General features: G+C 56.4%; 2 protein-coding genes and 1 pseudogene across 10 annotated transcripts; 1 reads left to right on the plus strand and 2 right to left on the minus strand.

Annotated features, from left to right (window-relative positions):
* Window positions 1–549: 549 nt before the first annotated feature.
* Window positions 550–12,002, minus strand: FBXO24 (F-box protein 24). Of its 6 annotated transcripts, XM_082361293.1 has the most exons (11): window positions 9,811–9,937; window positions 8,694–9,334; window positions 7,518–7,616; window positions 7,237–7,420; window positions 6,020–6,258; window positions 5,547–5,781; window positions 4,423–4,581; window positions 4,083–4,204; window positions 3,732–3,863; window positions 1,503–1,673; window positions 550–1,174 (listed from the first exon to the last, which is right to left on the minus strand). In XM_082361293.1, the coding sequence occupies exons 2-11, from the start codon at window positions 8,784–8,786 to the stop codon at window positions 809–811; spliced, it is 1,800 nt and encodes a 599-aa protein (XP_082217419.1). In that variant the 5' UTR covers window positions 8,787–9,334; window positions 9,811–9,937; the 3' UTR covers window positions 550–808. The 6 variants fall into 6 exon arrangements, with proteins under 6 accessions (XP_082217419.1, XP_082217422.1, XP_082217420.1 ...); XM_082361296.1 differs by lacking the exons at window positions 8,694–9,334; window positions 9,811–9,937 and adding an exon at window positions 10,894–12,002; XM_082361294.1 differs by lacking the exon at window positions 8,694–9,334 and having other exon boundaries at window positions 9,811–9,941.
* On the plus strand, window positions 10,366–22,925 carry LRCH4 (leucine rich repeats and calponin homology domain containing 4; the record flags this gene model as incomplete). Of its 3 annotated transcripts, none has more annotated exons than XM_082361291.1 (18): window positions 10,366–10,585; window positions 14,043–14,187; window positions 14,347–14,473; window positions 14,669–14,774; window positions 18,382–18,518; window positions 18,638–18,753; window positions 18,894–18,993; window positions 19,236–19,326; window positions 19,420–19,496; window positions 19,604–19,665; window positions 19,773–19,904; window positions 20,016–20,084; window positions 20,178–20,281; window positions 20,414–20,497; window positions 20,720–20,805; window positions 20,950–21,087; window positions 21,180–21,257; window positions 22,551–22,925. In XM_082361291.1, the coding sequence occupies 18 exons, from the start codon at window positions 10,366–10,368 to the stop codon at window positions 22,653–22,655; spliced, it is 1,977 nt and encodes a 658-aa protein (XP_082217417.1). In that variant the 3' UTR covers window positions 22,656–22,925. The 3 variants fall into 3 exon arrangements, with proteins under 3 accessions (XP_082217417.1, XP_082217415.1, XP_082217416.1); XM_082361289.1 differs by lacking the exon at window positions 22,551–22,925 and adding an exon at window positions 21,561–22,184; XM_082361290.1 differs by lacking the exons at window positions 20,414–20,497; window positions 22,551–22,925 and adding an exon at window positions 21,561–22,184.
* On the minus strand, window positions 17,075–18,373 carry LOC309613864 (dihydrofolate reductase pseudogene; annotated as a pseudogene). The gene has a single exon. The product of its transcript is annotated as a dihydrofolate reductase pseudogene (transcript).
* Window positions 22,926–22,943: the final 18 nt, after the last annotated feature.

The following is a 22,943-nucleotide window of genomic DNA, read 5'->3' on the forward strand; positions in this document are numbered from 1 at the left end:
GTCCTCCCCTGGACTCCCAACCTCTAATCACTTACCCACTTCCTGACCACCCCTGCTCCAGTTTATTTTCCACTTCAAATGTCTACTGTCCTCTCCATACCCGGGCCAGACTAGGCCACAGAGGAAGAAGTCTGCTCACCCATCTTCTCTCCCAAATATTTGGAGGTATGGATGGGGGCAGGGAGGCATGCTATGTGGGTAAAGGGAGTGTCTTCCTTATTGAGGAAGAGGAGGATGGAGTAGAAAGGGAAAGGACAACATGTGAGATCAGATCTGGAAGGGAAACAGGAGGAGGAGAGCGGGGGCGGGGTTGGGGATGAAGGGAAATGGGTAGGAAGCATCCTGAAGTCAGAGGAAGCCCCTTCCTCAGTCTGATGGACAGAGGATCCAAGTGGGGGAACCAAGTAGGCATCAGGTCTTGGCGTTGGCGGGAGAAGGAAGCTGAAGGATCCAGGTGCTGTCAGGTCTGCAGCAACTGACAGCCAGAGCTGCGTCCACTCTGCCTGCCCACCCCACGTTCCTCCCAGGCCCCAGGGTTACAAACCGGGCCTCACTTCAGCCTTTATTCTATTTGTCCATCAAATCTTTTGTCCATGATAGTCAGGTTGGGGGCCCCTCCTGGGCAGCCCCCTGAACATTGTACAAAACAGCTCCTGGCCCACCCTGGCATGTCTAGCAGGCCCTAGCCCACTGCACCCCCCTCCCCACGCACACACACACACAGCATTCATTGCTGTCATTCCACCTCTCCTTAGCCCCTGGCCCAGGGCCAGACCCTCCCTCCAGGGGTGAGGCCAGGAGAGGGGGGTCAGCTGTCAGGTGTTGGGGGGCCTTGGCCGACCCCTCCAGCAGCCCTCTGCAGCATGTCCAGGGCCTCCCAGAAGAAATCCTTCTGTGCAGCCATCAAGGGCATCCAGCCCACGACCTCCTTCATCTTTTCCATGCGGTCCTGCAACGTGGGGCAACTGTGGATCTGGCTGAGGTACTGCTCACAGGCCCGGGCCACCGCCCCCCCAGGGTCCTGGGCTGCTCCGGCCCCCAGGCTGGGCTCAGGGGTCCCCGCCGCCCTGCTGGCTGGTAGGTCCCGGTAGGCGGGCTGGTGCTCGATGTCATGGCTGGACAGCACGTAGAGGCACTCCCTGGTAGAACAGAGGGAGCAGGCACACAAAGGGACCTTGGAGGAGAGACAGAGCGGGAGGGGCTGAGTGGGGCCCCAGGAAGGGGTTCCCAGGAAGCCCCAGCTGTTGCGTTCCTCCTGCTCAGACCAGCCCTGAGCCAGCAAGTGAGCTGGCTGGCTGAGCCCCAGGGTTGTGTGAGGTCGGAGCGGGCCAGCAGGGGCAGCTCAGGGAGAGAGCCAGGAGCCATGGTACGTGGCAGGAAAGGGAGGTGGGTGGTGCTGGGACACGGGGTCCCTGGGTCCCTGTGGGAGCCCCAGCTACAGTCCTGTGGGCTCTACTGCTCTGGCCCTCCCTGGCTGCCCGCTCCCCGGACACTGCTCTGACCTTGATGTGGAGCTTAACGAAGGAGGCACTTCCCTTAGGCCAGCCTGGCAGGCGGCCTCCAGCCCCACATCCACAGCCCAGCAGCTCCTTGCTGAAGTCTGAGCCCTGGCTCAGCACCAGGGAGTGGTTGAGGCCACACCACAGGGCGACGGGGCGCTGCGGATAATGTACCTGAGAACACAGGGCAGGGTCCCTAAGTGGGGAACACCAAGGCACGGTGGGGTGGGGCTGGGTTGGAGAAGGGTGACAGCTTCCCCTAGGGAAGCTAGCGGAGGGAGGAGGTGGGCCCCAGAGTACCCTCCCCCTCCCCAAGGAGGCCCTCCCTGCCGACTGCAGACGGGCAGCTATCACTCCTCCTTGGTTCTCCTACAGCTCCAGTCTGACCACAGGGGCACTAGCATGGCTGCTGGTTCCTCCTCTCGGCTCCCTGGAAACAGGCCTCTTGCCTGAGGCCAGGGCCTGCTTTCTGCTCCCTGGTCTCACCCCCCAGGCCTGCCTTCCAGCCTCGGGGGAGGAAGAGCCTTCCTCCCTGTCCCTGTGCAATTCCAGGTTAGGCCCCTGGAAGGACCTGCCTCCCACTGAGTCCGTCCTTCCTTCCGTCTCTAGCATTTTCCGTCTGTCATATCTTTATCTTTCAAAATGGCCACTCTGTTTTGGAAAAGCATTTCCACCTGATTCCTGCTGCTTCCTACCTCTGTCTTTTAGGCAGTAGGACTGGCTACGTGATCAATCTGAAGTGGACCGCATTCTTGGTCTCACCACAGCCAGTCTCGCCTGAACCCTCTGTGATCTGGCTTCTCTCCCCACTACGCTACGACTTCTCTCCAAAGTCACTGGACCTCCCAGCAGCCAAATCCCAGGGCCTCTCCTGCACGCTTGCTCCTGAGACTGTGAGCGCTTTACTTTTGAAGACATAGATAAGTAATTTCACGGCCATTACAGGACAATTATAAAATATTGGCAAGCAAAAATTCATTTAAAAATCACTGGAAGCCCCACCACCCACTATTAGCATCTTGCTGGATATTCTTCCTCACTGCTGCCTCAGCAAATCTATACACGCAAGTTGTATATTTTTAAACCAAAATGGGATTGTGCTGTGTAAACCATTTCACGAATTTCTTTTTTTTTTTTTCACTGAAAAGTACGGCATAGCCATCCTTCCATGTCAGGGAGCATATTCCTACACTATCACTGTCACCATTAATCACCCCCTCCTGGGTAAAACTTTCTGTGCCCGTGGCCTGTGAGATGTGGCATTTGAGGGTGTGTCTCTCTCTCAGAGATAGCTCTTTCAGTCCCTCCACCCACAATCGTGGTGACCACCCAGCTTTGCCCCTCTGTCTCTACTTTTGTCATTTCAACCTTGTTCCAACTTGGAATCGAGCTAGACATTTCTACTTTAGTGTTTTACTCTCACTACAAAGAAAAAGCCTAAATTCACATTCTCTCCTCAAACCAGCATTCCTCGCCCACTGGCATGTTTACTGGTGATACCGTCTATTGCCAGAGCCACCTTTGTCCTACCCCACTGTCCTCATATCTAGTCAGTTTCCAGAGGCTGTTCATCTTCTTTCACAACACTTCACGTCTCCATTCCTCTCTGTTCCCACTGCCACTGTACCAGCCCCAGTCCCTTGTCTCAAACGCTGGTGTCATTCAGCAGCCTCCCGGTGGGCCTCTCACTGTGCCCTCTGGCCACGTGACCCGTTCTCCATCATCCAGGGGGTTGTCTTCTCCTGCTCCAGAACCCGCAGTGGCTCTTTCCCAAATCGATACTTCTGTAGGCTCGCAAACACCTATACCACCTCGTAGCTACCGAGTTCCAAAACACACCCTGCTCTAGTCAGGCCGGGCCTTCCACCGTCCCAGGGATGTGCAAGCTTCGTCCCCATCCCCATTACATAGGATGCCTTTCCCTGTACCCACCTGAATCCTATCTAACCCACTAGGCCCTGCTTACATCTCACCTCTTGGAGTTACTTCAGCCCACCCAGGTCTCCCTGCTTCACTAAACTCCTACTGCATTTATAGCACGAGCCACACAGAATGCACCTCGTGGTGCCAACCCCGGGTGAGATACAGTAGCACAGGCATTACAAACTGGTTGGCTTAACATCCTAGGGAGTAGAAAGTGGATTCTACGGAAATTAGAGATGTGGAGAGATCCAGGGGTCAGGGAATTAGAGGAAGGGGGGCAAGATGAGAGTAGTTGGGAAGCAATCTCACCTGTGTGGGTTCCCCTCGGTCCATTTTGTCCCCAGTTCCCAGCTGCCCATATCTGTTATTTCCCTGCATAAAGATTCGGCCAAATTCATCCACCAGGCCAAGGTGATTGTAGCCAAGAGCACAGAATAGGACCTAGGAGGTAAGGTAGAAAGGAGAAGTGGGCCTTCAGTTGTCTCCAGGGGAACTCTGAGCTCCAGAATCTCACAACTGCTAACCTGCCACACCCAGCTGATCGCTTTTGGTCTTGCCCTCTATGTCACCCCTCTCCCTGGGTCCCTTGTCCCTCCCTGATCAATCATCTGATTCCTGCTCCCGCCCCCTCTGGTCTGCCCCACCCCTCCAGGATCCTACCTTGGCAGGCAGTGAGAGCGCAAGCGGCATCTGCTGGTCCGTGGGGTCAAAGGCTTGAAGGGTCCCAAAGAGATCACGATACACCCCTGGGGTATGCACCTCAAAATACACTCCCCCCTGGTCTGGGGGGTTGGGAGCCCTCAGCTCAGCAGCTTTGGGCACCCATTTCCTAGGGATCGGGCCCTACCTGGGATGAAAGATGTAAGATCTGGGGAGTCTCACGCCCACTAGAAATGCTCTACGGGTCCCCCACAGAGCTGGAATAAGGATAAGGGAGGGTTCTGTATCTGGAAGGTCTGTCCAAGGCTGGGGTCTGGAGAAGAAGGGAGGTGGTTCTTACCCGTAATGTAGAGAGTACTGCTCTGGTTGGAAGCCATGCAGGCCACACGCAGGTGAGGGAGGCAACGGGACACCTTCCTCAAGGCCAGCTGAACTGTATAGGAGCGTGGCTGGTCCAGCTGGGTTTCATTCACTACCAAAGAGTAGATCTTTCCTTCCTCTGGGGGAGGGGGCGGGGAGGCAGACAACCGTGTTGGGGAGGGGACCCGCCAATAACCACATTCACTTCCCAAGAGACTCCCTAAGCCATACAGGATGAGACATCTGCTGCCCTAGAGTGGGGCTGGAAGGAAAAGGGTAGAGATGAAATAAGGGGGCAGTGACCTCAAGTACCCCAGCCTCCAGCCTTCACCACCGAAAATCAACCAGGGGAGCTCTTCAGTGTGAGGGATGAGTGCAGAGAAAATCGAGCAGTTGGATTTGGTGGAATCCAATTTGAGTGTCGGGAAGAATGATGTCTGGGGATTCAGGGCCCTGCCTAGCATTAAGAAGTTCAGAAGGGGGGAATTCCCTGGCGGTCCAAAGCTTCCACTGCAGGGGGCCTGGGTTCGATCCCTGGTTGGGGAACTAAGACCCCACAAGCTGCGTGGTGAGGCCAAAACAAAAAGAAGAAGTCCAGAAGATCTCAGGCTTGGGGGCTTGGGAGTGTGGTCACGTATAGGGAACACAGAAAACAGGGGCAGTTTGGCATATAAAGTACAGTGCCTGGCATGGAGGTTGGGGAGATTAGAATTTTAAAAATCAGTGGAGCTCTCTGGCGGTCCAGTGGTTAGGACTCGGAGCTTTCACTGCTGTGGCCCCAGGTTCAATCCCTGGTCTGGGAACTAAGATCCCATAAGCCGAGAGGCAAGGACAAACAAAACAAAACCAAACAAAAAAGTCAGGCATTTACTGATGGGTGGGTTCCAAACCACTTTTTTTTTGCAGCAGGGCCCTTTATTCCTCTGACACATTATGCAGAATCCTAGACTAGGAGACAGACAGACCAAAGCAGCGCTATTTGGTTTGAGACCAGGACGAGGTGGCATGCAGAGGCCAGTGTGAGAGGCCTCCTTCCCCACCCGCTGCCGCGGGTCCTGAAGAAGCTGCAGGAAACAATTTGCAAACCACTGCTCTAAGCCTCACCTGTGAGGAGCAGCAGGGCCCGCTGGGTCTCCTGACCAACCAGCACAATCTGTTTGAAGCTCATGGAGTGGTGGAAGGTCATCTTGAAGACCCGCTGCCCGTTGGACTGCAGGTAGACCTCGACACAGTCACAGGACTGGCTGTGGGTTGTGCCCACCACTTCCGGCTGCTCCCGAGTGGCCAACACGTAGAGGTATTTACGGTAAACTGTGTCACCTCTCGGGTCCGAGGCAAACTGTAGGAAAAGACGAAGGTGTCTGGGATCTCCAGCCTTGCAGTGGGATGAGGCTGGGGCAGCTGGATCCTGGGGTGGGAGATGAGATACTTGGGTCCAGGGCTGGGAAAAGCGAACTTGGTTTCCAGTTCCTGGTATCGGAGGGCGGCTGTCCTGAGGATGCCGCCTCAGGACTGGTGTGGGCCCTGGGTTCCCGGAAAAGAGGTGGGGTCTCAGCTGCCGGGGTCCTGGTACTCACATCCTTGGCTCCGCGACACAACAAAACATAGCGGCAGGCCCGCTTCCACTGGATCTGGCCAAGGGTGGAGGAGACCAGGGCATTTTTGAGGAAGAAGAGGGTCCCCGTGTAGTCAAGAATGAAGATGTGGTCCTTGGTGGGCAAGAAGCGGCGGTAGCCATGGGCCAGCACAGGGGCTACAGTCTTGCTGAGACAGCGGCGGCGGCCCCCAAATGCCTGGAAATACAGGCCCTTCGTGTCTGCAGAAGGGAAGGAGAGGGAGGTTTAAGGGGTCGGGGAGGCACAAGGGAGATGAAACAGAGCGTGGGCAAGCAAGATTTCTCAATGGATGGGTGTTTAGCTCCTCCCCATCCCCAGGCCTGGGGAAAGACCCCTTCCAAAGGGCACGTGGAAAGCTCAGAAGATACCTGAAATTATGCCCCATGTCTGAACTAAAGTTCTCTGCCCCACCTCAGCCCAGGGCTACACACATGCTTCTAAGTGAGCACTTCTTTGGTCCAAACTTGCATCAGAGACATCAAAGGAAATATAAGAATGCATAGAAAAGCAGAAAGAGGTGTGAAAAGGAATGACTGGGAAAGGCCAGTAACCTTTCCACACCCCTAGCTCTGGATCTGCTATCTGCATCTCCCTTCATCTCCGTTGTGTGAGACAAAGTTATTGGATAGGGGCTCCCTGGGAAGGGAGGGGATTAGAGCATATTTCTCAACCTGGGGGTGATTGTTGTCCCTCGGGGACATTGGCTGTCAGAACTGGGGGAGGTGCTACTGGCATCTAGTGGGTAGAGGCCAGGGATGTTGCTAAACATCCTACCATGCAAAGGACAGCACCTGCCCCCTGCAAAGAATTATTTGGCTCAAAGTTTTAATAGTGACAAGGTTGAAAAATCCTGGTTTAGAGGAGGGAAAACTCCAGGTTTTGGGAGAGGAGGATGTCTCAAGGTAAGATTTGGAAGAGCTTGAATATGGTGGGCAACTTGGCAGGGATGCTAGGAATGGGGGCTCTGGGTGACAATGTCTGTCCGAGAGCAGCTCTAGAGACTTGGAGTAAGTCCTTGTTGGAGTATGTTTAAATCTAACAAGTTTCTTCCAGAGAAAGGGGCCCTGGAAGGTTGGCTGGGAATACTGAGGTCATCAGGCAACTTTATGGGGCAGGAGGGATCCCAGAATAAGGTAGGACAGAAGCAGAGAGAACTAGAAGTTCCCGGGAAGGTGTACAGTTCAGAATCGCAGCTCTCTTCCAGGGCCGGACCCCAGAACCCTGCTTTCGAAGGCGAGGACTGAGCCGGTGACACATGCGTCTCCACACGCCCTCAGAGTCACACACTTCGTGGAGGTAGTGGCAGGTCTGGCCTAGAGAGACTACATCTCTGACTGGGAGGAATGAGATGATGTGGTCCACCTGTGGGGGCAGGAGGGGGAAAGCAGGGGTCATGGGGGCCCCTCAGCGGCCCCCAGTCCTTTATTCTCAGCACCAACCTGCCCCCCCAAGGACTCACCAGCTCTGGGGGGAACAACTGAACAGATGTAGGTTTTCCTCTCCTCTTCTTCTCTTCACCCCCAGGCTCTGGGCCACATGAAGGGCAGCTCCGCTTCACCTACTCAAGGAGAATTGGGTGCACAGGGGTTCCATGAGGGTCATGCCTCTTCCTTCTGTTAACTACTTATTAACCACTACCTTGGGGGCTCTGGGCTGTCAAATCCTCCCATCTTTCTCTCTAGGTCTGTGGGTTTACCCTTCCCTGTCTGCCTTGTTCCCTGTCCAACTTCTCCACATAACCCCTCCCCTGTTCTCTGGCTGCCATCTTGCTGCCCTTCCCTTGCTTCGCCTCCTGCCCCCTCACCCTGAGCCCCTCCTCCAGTCTGCAGAGCCCGGTGACTTTTTGCAGCTTCCGTCTCCGGCTTCTCCTCACCATTCTGACTGCCCCCTCCCTGCTCCTGCCCTCATCTCTCCGGGCCCCTTGGCCCCTTGTACTCAGCTCCCTGGCCTTTGTCCCTGCTGCTTTTCCCACACCATGGCCCCTGCCTGGGCTTGGGGAACCTCTGGGGCCCCTTTGCCTCCTAGGCCCCACCCCCATGGAGTCTGGGTCAGACAAACCTCTCTGTGACCTCACCACCCAGCCACTGTGACCTATTTCCCCCAACCTTGCCCGGGATTTTCTCTCTTAGCTCCTTGGTTCTAGCCCAGTTCTAGCCACCCAGTGGCTCATGGGATATGCACAGGACAGGAGCAATAAAGTGTGAACTACTGGTAGACGAGGCCTTTACTTTCAGGGAGTAGTAGGAGGTTTTTCCACTTGATACCCTTTTAGCACTAAGTGTAGAGAAACACTGGTGAATTCTTCACATCTCGGCAGGCCAGAGCCTCCAGGGGATTTGTAGCTCAAGGATATAAACTCAAAAAAACAAAAACAAAAAACAGTATAAACTCAGTTTGACAGGTGAGGGGGCAAGGTGACCCTGCTAATTAGACCATCTATCTCATGAAAGCAGGCATCACATGAAAGTGGGCACAGCTGAGCACAGACTCAGGAAAAACACATCCAAAAGCAGACTGCTTTCCTGGGACAGTAACATGACTGCATGTATGAAGGGCAACCTCTTAAGGTGGAAGAAAGGGATGGATTTACTCTGAAAGCTTAGGTTATCTCCCGGAGTCTAAGCTATTAACTTACTCTTATGGGGGGAGGGGGATGACACGGATGAGAAACAGCAGGAGCTGGGGCTGTGTCTGTCCACGTAGGGGCAGAGGATCTACACCAATCCATCCAAGGAGTAGCTGGCTCTCCCAGGAACTCTGAGGAATCCAGGCCTGGACAACAGCCCTCAGCTGCATCGTATTATAGACTCATCTGTTTTCTGTGTTAGCTAAAAGACGGTCAACCATCCAATCAAACTCCCTTATTCAGAAGGACTAGTAAACAGCTCGTTTGGGACACGTAGGATGGAACTTTAAAAATTCGATAAATGTCTCGGAATGTCAACGTGTGAGATGTGACTTATGGGAAAGAACCTTCAGCTATTTGTGGCTTGGCAACTATTAACCAATGAAGTGGATTATATTAGGTCCTTATGCCACCTAACAGGATACTAAGATCTCTCAGCAGACGGAACAAGTATCTGCAGCTTCCTCTTGTTACTGGGTCCCGTTGATCCACTCCATTTCACCTCGGGAGGCAAAGAATAGGGTACGAACAGAAAAAAGTCCACCGCAAAAGCTGATGCAGGGGGAAGCGTGGCTTCTAGTGCGAGCTGTCAGTAACCCGCTGTTTGCTCTTGACAGCTCATCGACTTCCCTCCGCCTCAGTTTCCTCATCTGTAAAACGGAGGACTTCTTCTAGGTGAGGCGGTCCCTTCTAGACTAACCCCCCAGGTCTGATCATCACAATTCCTGCCCAGGCGCGCTCCTTTGGGCAGGGGTGTAGGCCGGGCGGTATTTTCGAGGCTTTCCCGGTCTCCCTTAACCCTCCCTCGAGGAGTTGAGCTGGGCCTCTCCAGCCCCTGGGAAGCCACCGGTCCGCCCGGACTCCGGAGATTGTCGCGGGGCCTCGGTCTCCGCAGCCAGAATGGCATCCACGGTCCCTTCGGCTGCAACAACCCCCTGTACACTAGCCTCAGGCATCACCTTGCCTCCCGCTCCCCCCATCCCCACGGTCACCCTGGCGCCCTCAAAGCTGGCTCGCTCCCTAACACGTCCAGCTCGCACACACTACTGCAGTCCCTGCACTGCTTCCAGCCAGCCCAGCGTGCCGCACTCACATTCTTTACCTCAACCTCAAAGTTCTAACTCACCCGCCTCCTCCTTAGCGAAGGGACCGACTTCTCGCCCATGGTATTCGTAGGTAGAGCCGTCCCTCAGAGAAGAGGCCGGGCCAGGTTCCCTCCGGGGGGTCTAATTGGCCTTCTTGACCGTCACTCGCCTGTATCTGGCTTGCGATTGGTTTTCGTTGGAAGATGACCGGGGTCTGCGTTTCTCGGCCTCTAGCCCTTCTAGTGGAGGGCCGACGTCCCCTCCTCCTGATTGGACCTGATTGGCTCCATCTCCACTCCTGAGATTTGTGATTGGATGCGGCTGCGCGGGGCGGGCCGGCCTGGAGAGTAGGCCGTTGGCGAGCACTCTATTCTAGTCCCCCTCCCTTCTCTCGCCTCACTCCAGCGCCGGAGTCTCCACCCCGCCGGCGGGTTCTGATTAGCCACTTCCGACGAGTCTCGGGATCCCGATTGGTCCGTCGGGTCCCTGAGCCCGCTTCCTCCCCCTGGAAGCGACTACGGCGGCTCCGAGGAGGGGGAGGGGCAAGGAGGGACTGCCGGTCCCGTCAGTCAGGCAGCGGGAGCCGCCGGGAGCGGATGGCGGCGGCGGTAGCGGCCTCTCTCGCCGCCGGGGGTGAGGAGGCGGCGACCACGACCTCCGTTCCAGGGTCTCCGGGTCTGCCCGGGAGCCGCAGTGCAGAGCGGGCCCTAGAGGAGGCCGTGGCCACCGGGACCCTGAACCTGTCTAACCGGCGTTTGAAGCACTTCCCCCGGGGCGCGGCCCGCAGCTACGACCTGTCAGACATCACCCAGGCTGGTGAGTGCACCCAGCTCCGAGCCCGGCCGGGACCCTCATTTGCATAGCCCCGCCCCTCGCTTGTTTCTTCCCGGGCCCTGGAGTCTGGCCCGCCCCATCACCTGGCCGTCGGAGTTCTAGATTCTGCTGATTTGCATAAGTCTGCTCACCCCCTCCCCACTTTAAGAACTACTAGACAATGAGCGCTTTTCTCGTTTGCACGGAACACTCAAAAGTCTCTGGCCGAGCGTCGTGAGCGCCCCCCCTACCCCGCCCCTCTTCTCTTTATTTGCATATCTGCGCACCTGTAGAATGGTCCTGCCCCTCACCTGCTTGGCTCATTTGCGTGATCTCTTCAACCTCAGTTCTGATCGTTCCATAAAGCAGCCCCCACGAGCCCGCCCAATGACTCCTTTCTCTTTCTCCACTTCGTCTCCAACTCTTTCCCCTGTTCCACCAAGATAAGAGCAGCCCCAGGCCCCCCGCTTCCATGCGTTTGCCCCTGACAGCCCCAAGTTTCTGTTTCCTTTGCTTGTAGTCCTGCCCCCTAAGGCCGCTGACTCTCCACTCTTCCCCCGGCCAGCCTGTGGGAAAAAAGCAAATCTCCCACCTCCCCCAACTCTTTTCTCCGCGAGCTCTTCCTCCTATTATCCCTGACTCCTTTATCTGCGACTCCTCCTCCTTCTTGCGTGTGTGAGGTCACTGTGGAGCCTGTGATCTCACAGAGACCCTAGAATTCCCATTTCAGTTTCTGCTTTCCCCAGGGGGGAGGGACTTGAGGCAGTTGCTGAAAGGAAGGAAATCTTATCTCCCAGTTAGGAGTGCTGGGAAGCTAGAGACGGTCCAACTGTCCTTCCTAGTCCCCCACCCATAGGATTCCTCTAATCATGCTCCCTCCACCCTGGTGTCTGTTGATGGTAGGGTGCAGGGACTCCACTGTGACAAGTGAGTCAGGCCTCAGCTGCTCAGGAGGCAAACTCTGACCTTGGGCTGGCAGCTGGGGGGTGGGGATTGGGAGAGGGGTGGAGGACTGCATTCCCAAAGCCCCACCCCAGCCGAGCCCAGGGTGGGACTTGGGGCTGGATGAGAGTTGCCCCCCTGATGACAGTGCCCTGGGACTGCATTGCCCCCCAGCAGGTGCCTGCTCACCTGCAAACACCCTAGTGGGCACCGACACACACTCTTTCCTCGACTGTTCTGGAGAGAACCAGTTGAAACCACTCCACTTGTCTTGGGTTGCTAGGTAAACTCACTCGCCCATTCTGCGGCCAGTGAGTTCAGGGCACCCGGGAGCCACTGCTGTCCCTCTCAGTCCCCCCGAGCCGCCTAACCCCCCAGCTCCAGATTGACCTCAGCAGCTGTGTGACACTTGCCGTCTGTTCCCTTTCCCCTCCCCCTTGCTTGTTTTTTGACAAAGACCAAATGTTATTCTTTACTTCCTTAGGGCTCTGTCTGTGTGAGTGGACGCCTGGGGAGAACTCCCAAGAACTCCCGGGCCCCCTCCCAGCTCCCACCCCCTCTCCGCCTCCTCCCCCAGCATTCCGGCTCAGGGTGAAGCCCATTCTCCTGGGAAAGCGGGACAATCCCAGCTTCCTGAGAACCCCTCTCTACCCTGCTCTCCACACAGGAATCCTCAGTCCTTTCAGGGCCCAAGTTCTAGGCCAGGTGGGTCGCTCTCGTCCAGAACTCTCTCTTCCGGCCCCTCTCCCCAAGCAGGGTGCCTGTAGCTTGGGGTGGAAAGAGGAAGTGACAGGAACCCAGTCTGTTGCCCATACCCTGCTCTCCACACTTCCTCGCCCTTCAACCCTGACAGACTAAAAACTTCAAGCTCTGCTGACTGAATCATGTGGAACCTCTCCTCCTGCTTCCGCAGCTCTTTCTGAACCAGCGTTTTCCTTGCGCGTGTGCTGTGGCGCAGGTCCCTGATGTCCCTTGGACTCGGTCCCGGGGCCCTGATAGTAGGATGAATCCTGAGATGGGGGGAAGGGCTGCTCTCACAAAAGAGAAGTGCAGCTCATTCTTTCACAGACCACATCCTGTGCCTCCTGTGCGCTGCTCCTCCAGCCCCGCTCCGCTCCCTTCCGCCCGCTCTGAGCTTCTGCCCCTGCTCCCTGGCTCGCCCCATCGGAACCTGCCCTCCACCCCCCTCATCCACATGCGCGTGCGGCACACACATTTGTGGATGCAGAGAAAGCGGGCAGGTGGGGGGGGGGGGCGGGAGGACTGCATCTCATCCTCCCACCCTCTCTGGAACTGTCTTCTCCTGTGACAGGTCTTTTTTCTGTGCACGCCAGGGTTGGGAGCAGAGAGGGTTCCTGGGGCGTCAGGCTGTCGTCTGCCCTGGTAAACACAGGGCCCAGAGACAGAACCTGACAGGTTATTTCTACTTCATTTCCTGTCACAAGACTCATTTCCTTGGGGGATATACCCCAGCTTCCCCTCCCCTCGGCTTTTGCTTGCCCCTCCGTGGAGAGGGCCCTCTAAGAAGCTCCCCCAAGTTCTGTCCCCTGGGACTTCCCCAGCAGGCCCTGGGCCCCTCGCAGTACCGGCTGCGCAGAGGGAGCACAAAGCCGGGCTTGTAGCCGTCTAAGCAGTGAGGGCCTCCAGCCAGGCAGGAGCCCCGTGCCGGGCTCCTCGCGCTGGTCTCGCAAGCCACTGGTTGAGAGAAAAGGATGGTAGTAGACTCTCCCGTCCTTTCCACCCTCTCCACTCCTCGCCCGTGCCCAAGACTCGAGGTAGAGGAGCTGGTCTGAAGTCTGGGTCAGCGAGAGAGGAAGTAGAAGCAGGAAGGAGGCCAGCTCTGAAGAAGGTGTGCCTGGGGCTCCACCTCCCGCCTCCGGCTTGGTCCACTTGCCTTTCCCTCCAGGTCCTTGGCAATCTGTAACTTCATAGTCCCTTGGGCCTGGCTTGCTGATCCCAGGGGCTGGTGAAAAACTGGTGGCCAGTGTCAGGTCTCTAGAGCCAGGCTATAATAACCCTTGGTGGAAAATAGGTAGAGGCTGGGAGACAGGGCGCCTAGGAGGGAAGAGCTTTCTCGGTCGTGTCCCCCAGGGGTTGTTCATATTCTTACCTTGAACCTCCCAGCCCATCACCTTGCTAGTTCCTTTGGAGCACCAGCCTTCTCCTATGACCTTTGCCTTCCACCTCTCCAGGCATCACAGAACAACAGGAACCACAAGAGTTATAGAATCTAGCCACTCTTACAGAATAGCCCTGCATTTGTGTGTTTGAAGATGGTGTTCATGGCTCGCCCCCCTCCCCCAAGTCTAGGCTTCTCCAGCCCAGTGACCCCAAGGCCTTTGCCTTCCCTTTGCCGCTCTGACTATGCTTGGAATGGGCTCCAGGTTACGGAAGGCTTTCTTCTCGCTCTAGAGGGTCCAGGTTTATAGGTCTAATTCCTTGGCTCTGGGGAAGTTCAAGGTCTTCCCGTCCAGGGCTGTGTCTTTGCAAGCTCTCTCCTGACACTTGCTTCCCCTAGACCTGTCCCGGAACCGGTTCCCCGAGGTGCCAGAGGCAGCGTGCCAGCTGGTGTCCCTGGAGGGTCTGAGCCTCTACCACAATTGTCTGAGGTGCCTGAACCCAGCCTTGGGGAATCTCACAGCTCTCACCTACCTCAACCTCAGGTAGGGAGGCAGGGCCACCGGAGGGTAGGGGGTGGTCCTTCTCGGCCCCAAGTACCAGTGAACGGCACCCTGAGTGACCCTCCCGGTGACCCTGAAAGGACAGCGACGCTGGGAGGCCATGCCTGGAGGGTGAGCCCACTGCCCTCCTCCCTCCCACAGCCGAAACCAGCTGTCATCGCTGCCGCCCTACATCTGCCAGCTGCCCCTGCGAGTGCTCATTGTCAGCAACAACAAACTGGGGGCCCTACCTCCCGACATCAGCGCCCTGGCAAGCCTGCGACAGCTCGTGAGGATGGGGAGCAGGGTGACAAGAGGGACCGATGAGCCAGGCACTAGGGGCCTTTGGGGGGCAGGGGAGGGCAGGGAAAGGAGGGATGCGCCCTAGGGGAAAAGCCGAGACTAAAGCAGGCGGCCAGGTCCAGGAGGTAGTTTCTGATGCTCCGGGTCTGTGGCTCCTTCCCTACTTCTTTCCTCGTTCTAGGATGCGAGCAGCAATGAGTTGCAGTCTCTCCCCGCAGAGCTGTGCGGCCTCCCTTCCCTGCGGGATCTCAATGTGCGGAGGAACCAGCTCAGCACCCTGCCTGACGGTGAGGAAAAGGAAGAACTGGAGGGGTGTGAGGGTGTGTGTGTGTGTATCTACCTTGGAGGAGTCACAGACAGGGAATCTTCAAGGAAAAATAATGCCTTAGTTGCCCAGGGTTTTGCAATGTATGAGACACACTGTAAATTATTTTCTTTGCTCTTGACCAGCAACCCTCTGAGGCTGGCAAGGCATGGGTTATTAGCTGTACTTGACAAATGTGGGGAAAGGTACAGGAAGGGGAGTGGTGAGTGCATCGGCACCCTGTAGAATTTCACGGTCAAGAGGAGCCCTCAAGGTCACCCAGTGTCACCACTTAGCGCCCACGAAGCTCTCAAAACCTGAGTCAGGTGAGGTCCTGTGCTGCCTCCCCAGAGATTCTGAACCAGTGAGCTGGAGCTAAGGCAACCCCATTTTAATGAGCTAATTGTGATGTACCCGACACTTGATAGCCTTTGCTCCAAAGCAGGCACACCTTCCTTTATTCAGCCAGCATTGTTGTGTGTGTGGGTTTCCTGTGTTTTAGGTGGGGACCAGGTAGATGTGAGTGATGTCACTCAGATCTGGGGCCAACTCTTAAGATTTAATGGCTTAATGGGGAGAGACAAGCAGAGGGAGGCGCTAGAACAGGAAACTTAGCGCCGCAGGGGCTAGAGGGAGCCGTGTGCCTCTGCGCAGGGACCTGGGGGAGACCTCAGTCAGCCCAGAGGTGCAGCAGGAGCTGACCTTTGAAGGAGAGTTCTCCATCCTTCTGCAACCCAGGCAGAAGCAACCCTGTGTGTAAAACACGGAGGTCCAGCACAGACGTGGTTGGAAAGGCAAGCCAGGGCTAGGTGGGAAGGCTGGGGCCATGCTACCCATGGTTTTGAAGAACAAGAGAGGGGAGTCAGGTGGCCATCCATTTTCTCTAGGCTCCCCCCAACTCCTTCTTTCCTTCTAAGACAGTAGGGGTACAAATAAGCATTTGATCAGGGCTCTCTCTGGGCCATAAAAGAGACCCCAGCAAAATGCCCTGGGGGCCCAGAGGAAGGAGCAATAAATTCCAACCTAGTGTTTAGAAAGATTTCATAGAAGAAATGACCCTTGAGCTGAACCTTGAAAGGTGCATGGACAGAAAAATGGGGTTCTCCTACCTGAGCAGACAGCATGTGGAGAGGCCCAGAGCAAAGGGGGTGGAGGGTTGTCTGATACGGTGTGAGGGTGGGCAGCGAGGTGCGAGACATGGGCGGAGCCAGATCATGAATTCCTTAACCAGGGAACGGTGCTTGACCAGAGAGCAGTGATTTTTTCTTTTTTCTTTTTCTTTTTCCCACACATGAACATTTATTAAACATTTGCTTCTTTTACTTAGCAATTTTTGGCATTTTCCTGTCAGTACTTCATTCTTTTTAACTGCTGTAGATGTTACATTTTATAGACATATTGGTTAGTTATTTCTTATTAATCAACATTTGGGCTGTTTCCAAGTTTGAAAAAAAAAGTTGCAACAGATACTCTTGGGTCCATATCTTTGTTCAGGATTAATTTCTAGAAGTGGAAGTTCTGGGTCCAAACCCAGAATATTTTGAATTTTAATTGATGTTGCTAACTTACACTCTAAAAAAGGTTGTACCAATTTATAAGGCAGAAAATGCTATTTTTTTTTGGATACTTAATCTAAATCTTTGCTAACGTGTTGGGTAAAACATGTTTTAATTTTCATTTTTTAATTCTGTGAAGTTTAGTTTCTGACTTGCTAATTTTTGGTTTCTAACAATATTCATTCTCAATTTATTACCTCTTGGAATTTTTAATTTTAGCCATTATGCTTGATTTTAGATTATTCTTTTTTGTAAAGAGCAGCCAGTTCTTGTTCTATCATTGGAACACCCCACGCGATCTCACTGAAGATCAGAAACAAAGTTTTTTAAGGTCTCAGACCTTCTCTTTTAACCACCGAAATGGTAGTCTTGTACCTGCCTCTTTACTATCCCTGAGGAATATCCTGGATTTTTCAACTTCTTGACTCCTGGTCTGAGTGAAGAGAATTTTTGTCAGAAGTGTCATATAAAGTAATTCACAGTCCCTCTTTTGATCTAATTTTAATAACTGAATGCTAGCTGTTCTGTTTATAATCCATTTCTGACCTTGGACCCATCTGCCTAGCTCCTAGCTCTATAGGCTCTGGTTTCAACTCATGCTGCCAGGGCACTCTCCCACTTTGGGCTGTCTTGGTAGATATTCCGCCCTAGGCAAGTGCTGGTCACCTATTCTTGACTCTTGATGGGAATTCAGGAAGTTACAGCAAGAAATGTTTCACAAATGGTATCTGATACAGTCTAGTTAAGATTAATGGGGAATAAAAGTACTTTGCTTAGAAATAATTATCCATAGATCTAAAGTCAACAAAAGTCTCTACAACAAAAAATACATAATTTTTTCGGGGGGAGGAGGAGTCTTGAAATAGATCAGAAAACACTTTCACATTAATTGTTCTTTTCATATACTTCAAATTTGTACTTAATGCCTTTCTCCTCCTGGACATCAGAAGGAACACCTGGATATTCTGGGATAAGTTTATATTTTTCCAAATCAATATCTGGAAAAAATGTGTCACTTTCAAATTCCTGCATGATCCTTGTCACAAATAGTCTAAGATGGCCTGGCTTGTTCATGGCTTCCTTATAAACAGAACTGCCTCCCACTATCCAGACCATGTCCACTTTATTTGTTAATTCTGGTTGCTCAATAAGTTTTAAGGCTTCATCCAGACTTCTGGCAAGAAAATGAGCTCCCCGTGGAGGTTCCTTGAGTTCTCTACTGAGAACTATATTAATTCTGTCCTTTAAAGGTCAATTCTTCTCTGGAATGGAGAACCATGTTTTCCTACCCATAATCACCGAATTCTGTTTACCTTCTACTGAAGAGGTTGTGGTCATTCTTTGGAAATACCTGTATTCATTCCTGAGCGGGGGCCAGGGCAGGTCCCCGTTCTTGCCAATGCCCGTGTTCTGGGACACAGCGACGATGCAGTTTAGCGGACGAACCATGATAGCGGCAGAAAACACTTCTGAGCTAGCATGTCACACTGACAACGGGGATTACCTGCCAGCTTGGCGTGAATTTTTCAGAGCAGTGATTTTTATTCTTATTCTGTGTCCCGGGGCACCACTAATCCAGCTGTGCCTTTCTGAGAAGTGGAGAAGGGTGCCCTCTCCTGTGGGTGGGCCCGGGCTTGGCTAGCGGAGCGCTGTACGGTCACAGCCCCCTCTCCCCGTGCCTTTGTGCAGGGTGCAGCCCGCTCACCCGCAGCAGCCCCGGCTGCAGATCCTGGAAGGCTTTTGAGCAACGCGGTGGCACAGTTTGGTTTGGGCCCTGTGATGGACACTTGAGAAGGAGGAAGCGGCGGTGGGGTGGGAGGAGAAGACGAGGGAAGCATGTGGGGTGGGCAGCAGCTGAAGTTGGTCTGAGCGGGAAGAGGAGCAGGGAGGTGGTTCCTGGGGAGCGCCCTCAGCCAACCAGGGCAGAGGCGGCGGCCCCAGGGGTGACCCACCAGCCAGAGCAGGGGGCAGCGGAAGTGAGCACAAGGCCCCGCCCCGGGGCATGCTTCTAACTCTTCCCTCACCCACCCCCAGAGCTGGGAGACCTTCCTCTTGTCCGCCTGGATTTCTCCTGTAACCGTGTCTCCCGCATCCCGGTCTCCTTCTGCCGCCTCAGGCACCTGCAGGTCATTTTGCTGGACAGCAACCCCCTGCAAAGCCCGCCTGCCCAGGTGAGGACGGGCCCGAGAATGGGCAGGAGTTGGGGGCATAGGTCCCTTTGGTAGCCAAGAAGGATCTGGGAGGCCCCCCTCTCTTCCCCTAACTACCCCCCATGCGCCTCCACACCTAGATCTGCCTGAAGGGGAAACTTCACATCTTCAAGTATTTGTCAACAGAGGCTGGGCGGCGCGGGGGGTCTGCACTGGGGGACCTGGCCCCTTCCCGCCCCCCGAGTTTCAGCCCCTGGTAAGTTGCAAGTGGGAAGGAAGGAAGCCCCTGGATACTTAAACCCCTTCCTAGCACCAGGGACCCCATGGTTTCCGGAGGGCGGCTGACGGGGTTGCTGCCCAGAATGGGGCTGACCAGCTCTCCCTGGCTGGCCCCAGCCCCGCTGAGGACTTGTTTCCGGGACGTCGGTATGACGGAGGGCTGGACTCAGGCTTCCACAGCGTTGACAGTGGCAGCAAGAGGTGGTCTGGAAATGAGGTAAGGGCCTCCTTTCCAAGGATCATGGGGGATCTCAGGCCCAGGGGAACCTCTGAGCCGGGGCCCTTCGCCTGCTACCTCTAAAGCTCAGAGTGACCGGTGATGGCTGGAGTCCTCTTCCTTCGCTCGCCCAAGTATCTCGCGGGGAAGGTCTGGCTCAGCAGCAGAGCCTGAGGCCCTGAACCCCATGGGCCCCGCGACTCCAGAGAGGCTGTCTCCTATCTGCATTTCTGCATTTACAGTCAACAGATGAATTTTCCGAGTTGTCGTTCCGGATCTCAGAGCTGGCCCGGGAGCCTCGGGGACCCAGGGAGCGGAGGGAGGATGGCTCTGGTGTGTAGTGGGGTCACGGGCTAGGGGCCAGGGGGGCATGGACGAGGGCCTAAGCGCCCCCATTGGCTCGCTGATGCACACTGCTCTCTCCAGCTGACGGAGACCCTGAGCAGGTTGACTTCATCGACAGCCACGTCCCTGGGGAGGACGAAGAGCGAGGTGCTGGCGAGGTGAGGGGAGCCCGCGTCGCCTGTCCATCTACCATGAGAGAGCTGGAGGAGGGGAGCCAGTGCAGGCTCGGGGAACCCCCTCAGCCCCTCTGCTGTTCTTTCTTCAGGAGCAGCGGCCACCAGAATCGAGCCCTGTGGCAGGGGATGGGGAGAGGGCACCAAGCAGCAGGTACCCGGAGCCACCTGAGGCGGCGCCTCCTCCCTGTACTCCATCGCGCCGCCCTCTGCCCTCTCCTCCGGCCCCGCTCCACCTGTCATCCTGCCTCTGCCCCGCAGGCGGGAGGAGCCGTCAGGGGAGGAGAGGCGGCGCCCAGACACCTTGCAGCTGTGGCAGGAGCGCGAGCGGCGGCAGCAGCAGCAGCAGCAGCAGCAGCAGAGTGGCGTGTGGGGTTCCCCAAGGAAGGACAGGTGTGGGCGTGGGAGCAGCTGCCCTGGCGGTGAGGCCTCCTGAGCTTCCCTGCCTCTCGGGGTTGGCGGAGCCCCGCCTGGCACTGCTGACCCCACACCTTCATTTTCTAGTTTTCCGAAGCTGGGGGTCAGGGCTCCTGGCGGGGGTGCTGCCGCCTCGTCCGCTCAGGCCACCTACAAGTATGTGTCCTCCTGGACTCCGCCTCCCTCGGTCCCCGCCCTGCGCCCCCTTCCCCTGAGCATCCCCCCGATTCCCCTTCTGTCTCTCCGCAGCGGCACGCCCAAGTCCAGTGCCACCCAGCTGGGAGCTGCGGGGGGGCAGGGTGCTCCCACCCCCGCCTCCGCCGCCCAGGAGCCCCTTCCTACGGCGGGACCAGGTGGGACGGCGGCGCTGGGAGGAGGGTGCGGGCCTGTGTAGGTGGTGGTGGTGGGGGGGTTGAGACCTGGTGGCCTGAGGGAGGAGTAGGACACTGAGGGATGCTTCTCCTGCCCCCGGCCCCGGCCCCCAGCGAGCGCACCTGCTGCCCGGCCGCTCAGCTCCATTCAGAGACCAAACAGCTTCCTCTTCCGTTCTTCCTCTCAGAGCAGCTCAGGTGGGTCTTCCCTCCTCCCCAGTACTAACCCGGTGCTAGTCCAGCACTAACCCCGGTGCTGGGGCTGTCCCTTCGGGCCTGGGAGTTCTCTGGTCAGTTGTCCCATTGTGTTGAAAATCCCACAAGCGCAGAGGCAGGCGATGTGGGTGCCAGACCCTGCGACCCGGCTACAAAGTCGATGGTGCGTAGTGGAGGCGGCCCCACACCCTCCTCTGTCTCCAGGCCCTTCCTCACCGGACTCTGTCTTGAGACCTCGGCGATCCCCCCAGCTTCTGGACGAAAAGGAGGTGATGGCTCAGCTGCGCCAGGTATGAGAGGTGGGATCTACGTGGGTGGAGCCTGGGCTCCACATGGTGCCTGGAGGTTCCCGGCTTCCCTCAACAGCCTCTTTGCCTACCCTGGTACCTCCCCTGGAGACCCTGACTTCTCCCCCTCCTTCCCCTGCCTCCCAGGTGCTTGAGTCCCAGCTGCAGCGGCCCCTGCCCGAGGACCTGGCAGAGGCTCTAGCCAGTGGCGTCATCCTCTGTCAGCTGGCCAACCAGCTGCGGCCCCGCTCCGTGCCCTTCATTCACGTGCCCTCACCTGCTGTGGTCAGTTGGGGCCCAGGCAGGAAGTAGGGGTTGGGATGGGGACTCCTGGGGCCTCCCCCTTACTCTCTTCTTCCTTTCTTACCCACCCCCAGCCAAAACTCAGTGCCCTCAAGTCTCGGAAGAATGTGGAGAGTTTCTTAGAAGCTTGTCGAAAAATGGGGGTTCCTGAGGTATGGGGGTGTGTCCTCAGGGGCCCAGGGCTGGTCTCTCCTACAAAGGGTGCAGTGTCCTGGGCTCAGCGGGGCAGCCTGCATGGATGGCAGGGTTCCATTCACGGGGGGTGTCTGCTCCTCAGCAGGAAGCACATCCGCCAGGCCCTGTCCCGCATGTCTCCCTTCCCTGCACTCTGCATGTTGGCGTGGCTCTGGCCCTGGCACGTGAGGGCAGGGGGTGGGAAGGATTGTCTTGCTGCTGCTGCTGCTGACGTCTTTTGTCCTTTGTCCTTGTCCATCTGTCCTACTCTCCCTTCCCAGGCTGACCTGTGCTCGCCCTCGGATCTCCTCCAGGGCACTGCCCAGGGGCTGTGGACCACCCTGGAGGCTGTGAAGCGGGCGGGGGGCAGGTCCCCCCCGCCCCTCTGGCCCCCCTCTGGTCTGGGAGGCTTCATCCTCTTCTACGTGGTCCTCATGCTGCTGCTCTGTGTCGTCTACACTCGGCTCCTGGGTTCCTAGGACCTGAAGTCACCCCTACCCCTACCCCCTTGCCCTACTTCTATTTATAAGACTCCTGTGCAAACCCCCTTCCCCACCGGTGGTGCCTTCAGCCCCTACCAAAGACACTAGTGAACCCCCCTCCCCTCATAAACACTGACCTCAGAGGCCCCACTCTGGTGCCCCCAGACCCTGGGCCCCCAGCCTCTGGCCACCCTCCTGTAGCCCCTCCCCTCTCAGTGCTGATGGTGCCTTTTAAGCCCTCTCCCTGCCCTGCCCTCTGCTTCCCTAGAGGGTAGGTCTTAACCTTCCTCCTTGCACCATCCCCCCCCCCAGCTGCTATAGGGGGCTAAATTATCTATATTTTGTAGAGAGAACTCTATATTTGTAGGGGATGCAGGGGCCCAGGCTGGGTCTCCGTCTCTTGTATAAATTGTACAGACCGTGGCTGCCTGTGTGTGTGTGTGTGTGTGTGTGTGTGTGTTTGCGTCTGCTCCTGCTGTGCCGGGGGCCCATCCCTGGCCGTCTCCCCTGGGCTCTATGTGCCAGCTTGCCTACTCCAACATTTCCCTCTGGAAATGGCAGGTCTGTCCTTTCCTCTGAGCCGCGGCCCCCTGTGTCATCTTCCTTCTGTTATCCTCTGGCAGCTTCCTTGCATCTCATTTGTCCCCAAGCCACGTCCAGGGTGCCCTTGACCTTTGCCTGCTACATCCTGTCAGCTCCCTTTGCCCAGGCTCCTTTAGGGTGGTCTCCCACCCTACAGCTGAAAGGAGGAGGTGACAAGGGGAACTTAATCTGGGCCCCTCCCCCTAGGAGTCCCTGTGCCAGCCCCACCACATCCTGGAAGAGGAGGGGGCCCCGGGAAGGGGCCTCCCCTACATCGCTGCTGTCATCCATGCACTGCTGGAACGGCCTTAGGGGTTGAGGTCAGGGTGCAGGGGCCCGACCCGGCGGGAACCCCAGGAACAGAGAAGACAGCCACGCCTGGGCTCTGCTCTCTAGCGAGGACTGGTGAGGGCGGCCTCGGGCCTGGCCCTGTGCCTCGGGCACCTGTCTGCCCGGGAGCTTGGAAGCAGGCTGGCCCAGCAAGGCGCGAGGCCGCCTCTGGGCGTGGTCGAGGGTCTGGGATGGGAGACTGGGGGCTGGGTGTTGTGTCACGTGCAATAAACGGAAGCCGGAAGCCCTCTAGGTTGCCCCTCAGGGGTG

Source organism: Balaenoptera borealis (assembly GCF_965194805.1).
Source record: "Balaenoptera borealis genome assembly, chromosome: 16".
In the NCBI taxonomy this organism is placed as follows: domain Eukaryota; kingdom Metazoa; phylum Chordata; class Mammalia; order Artiodactyla; family Balaenopteridae; genus Balaenoptera; species Balaenoptera borealis.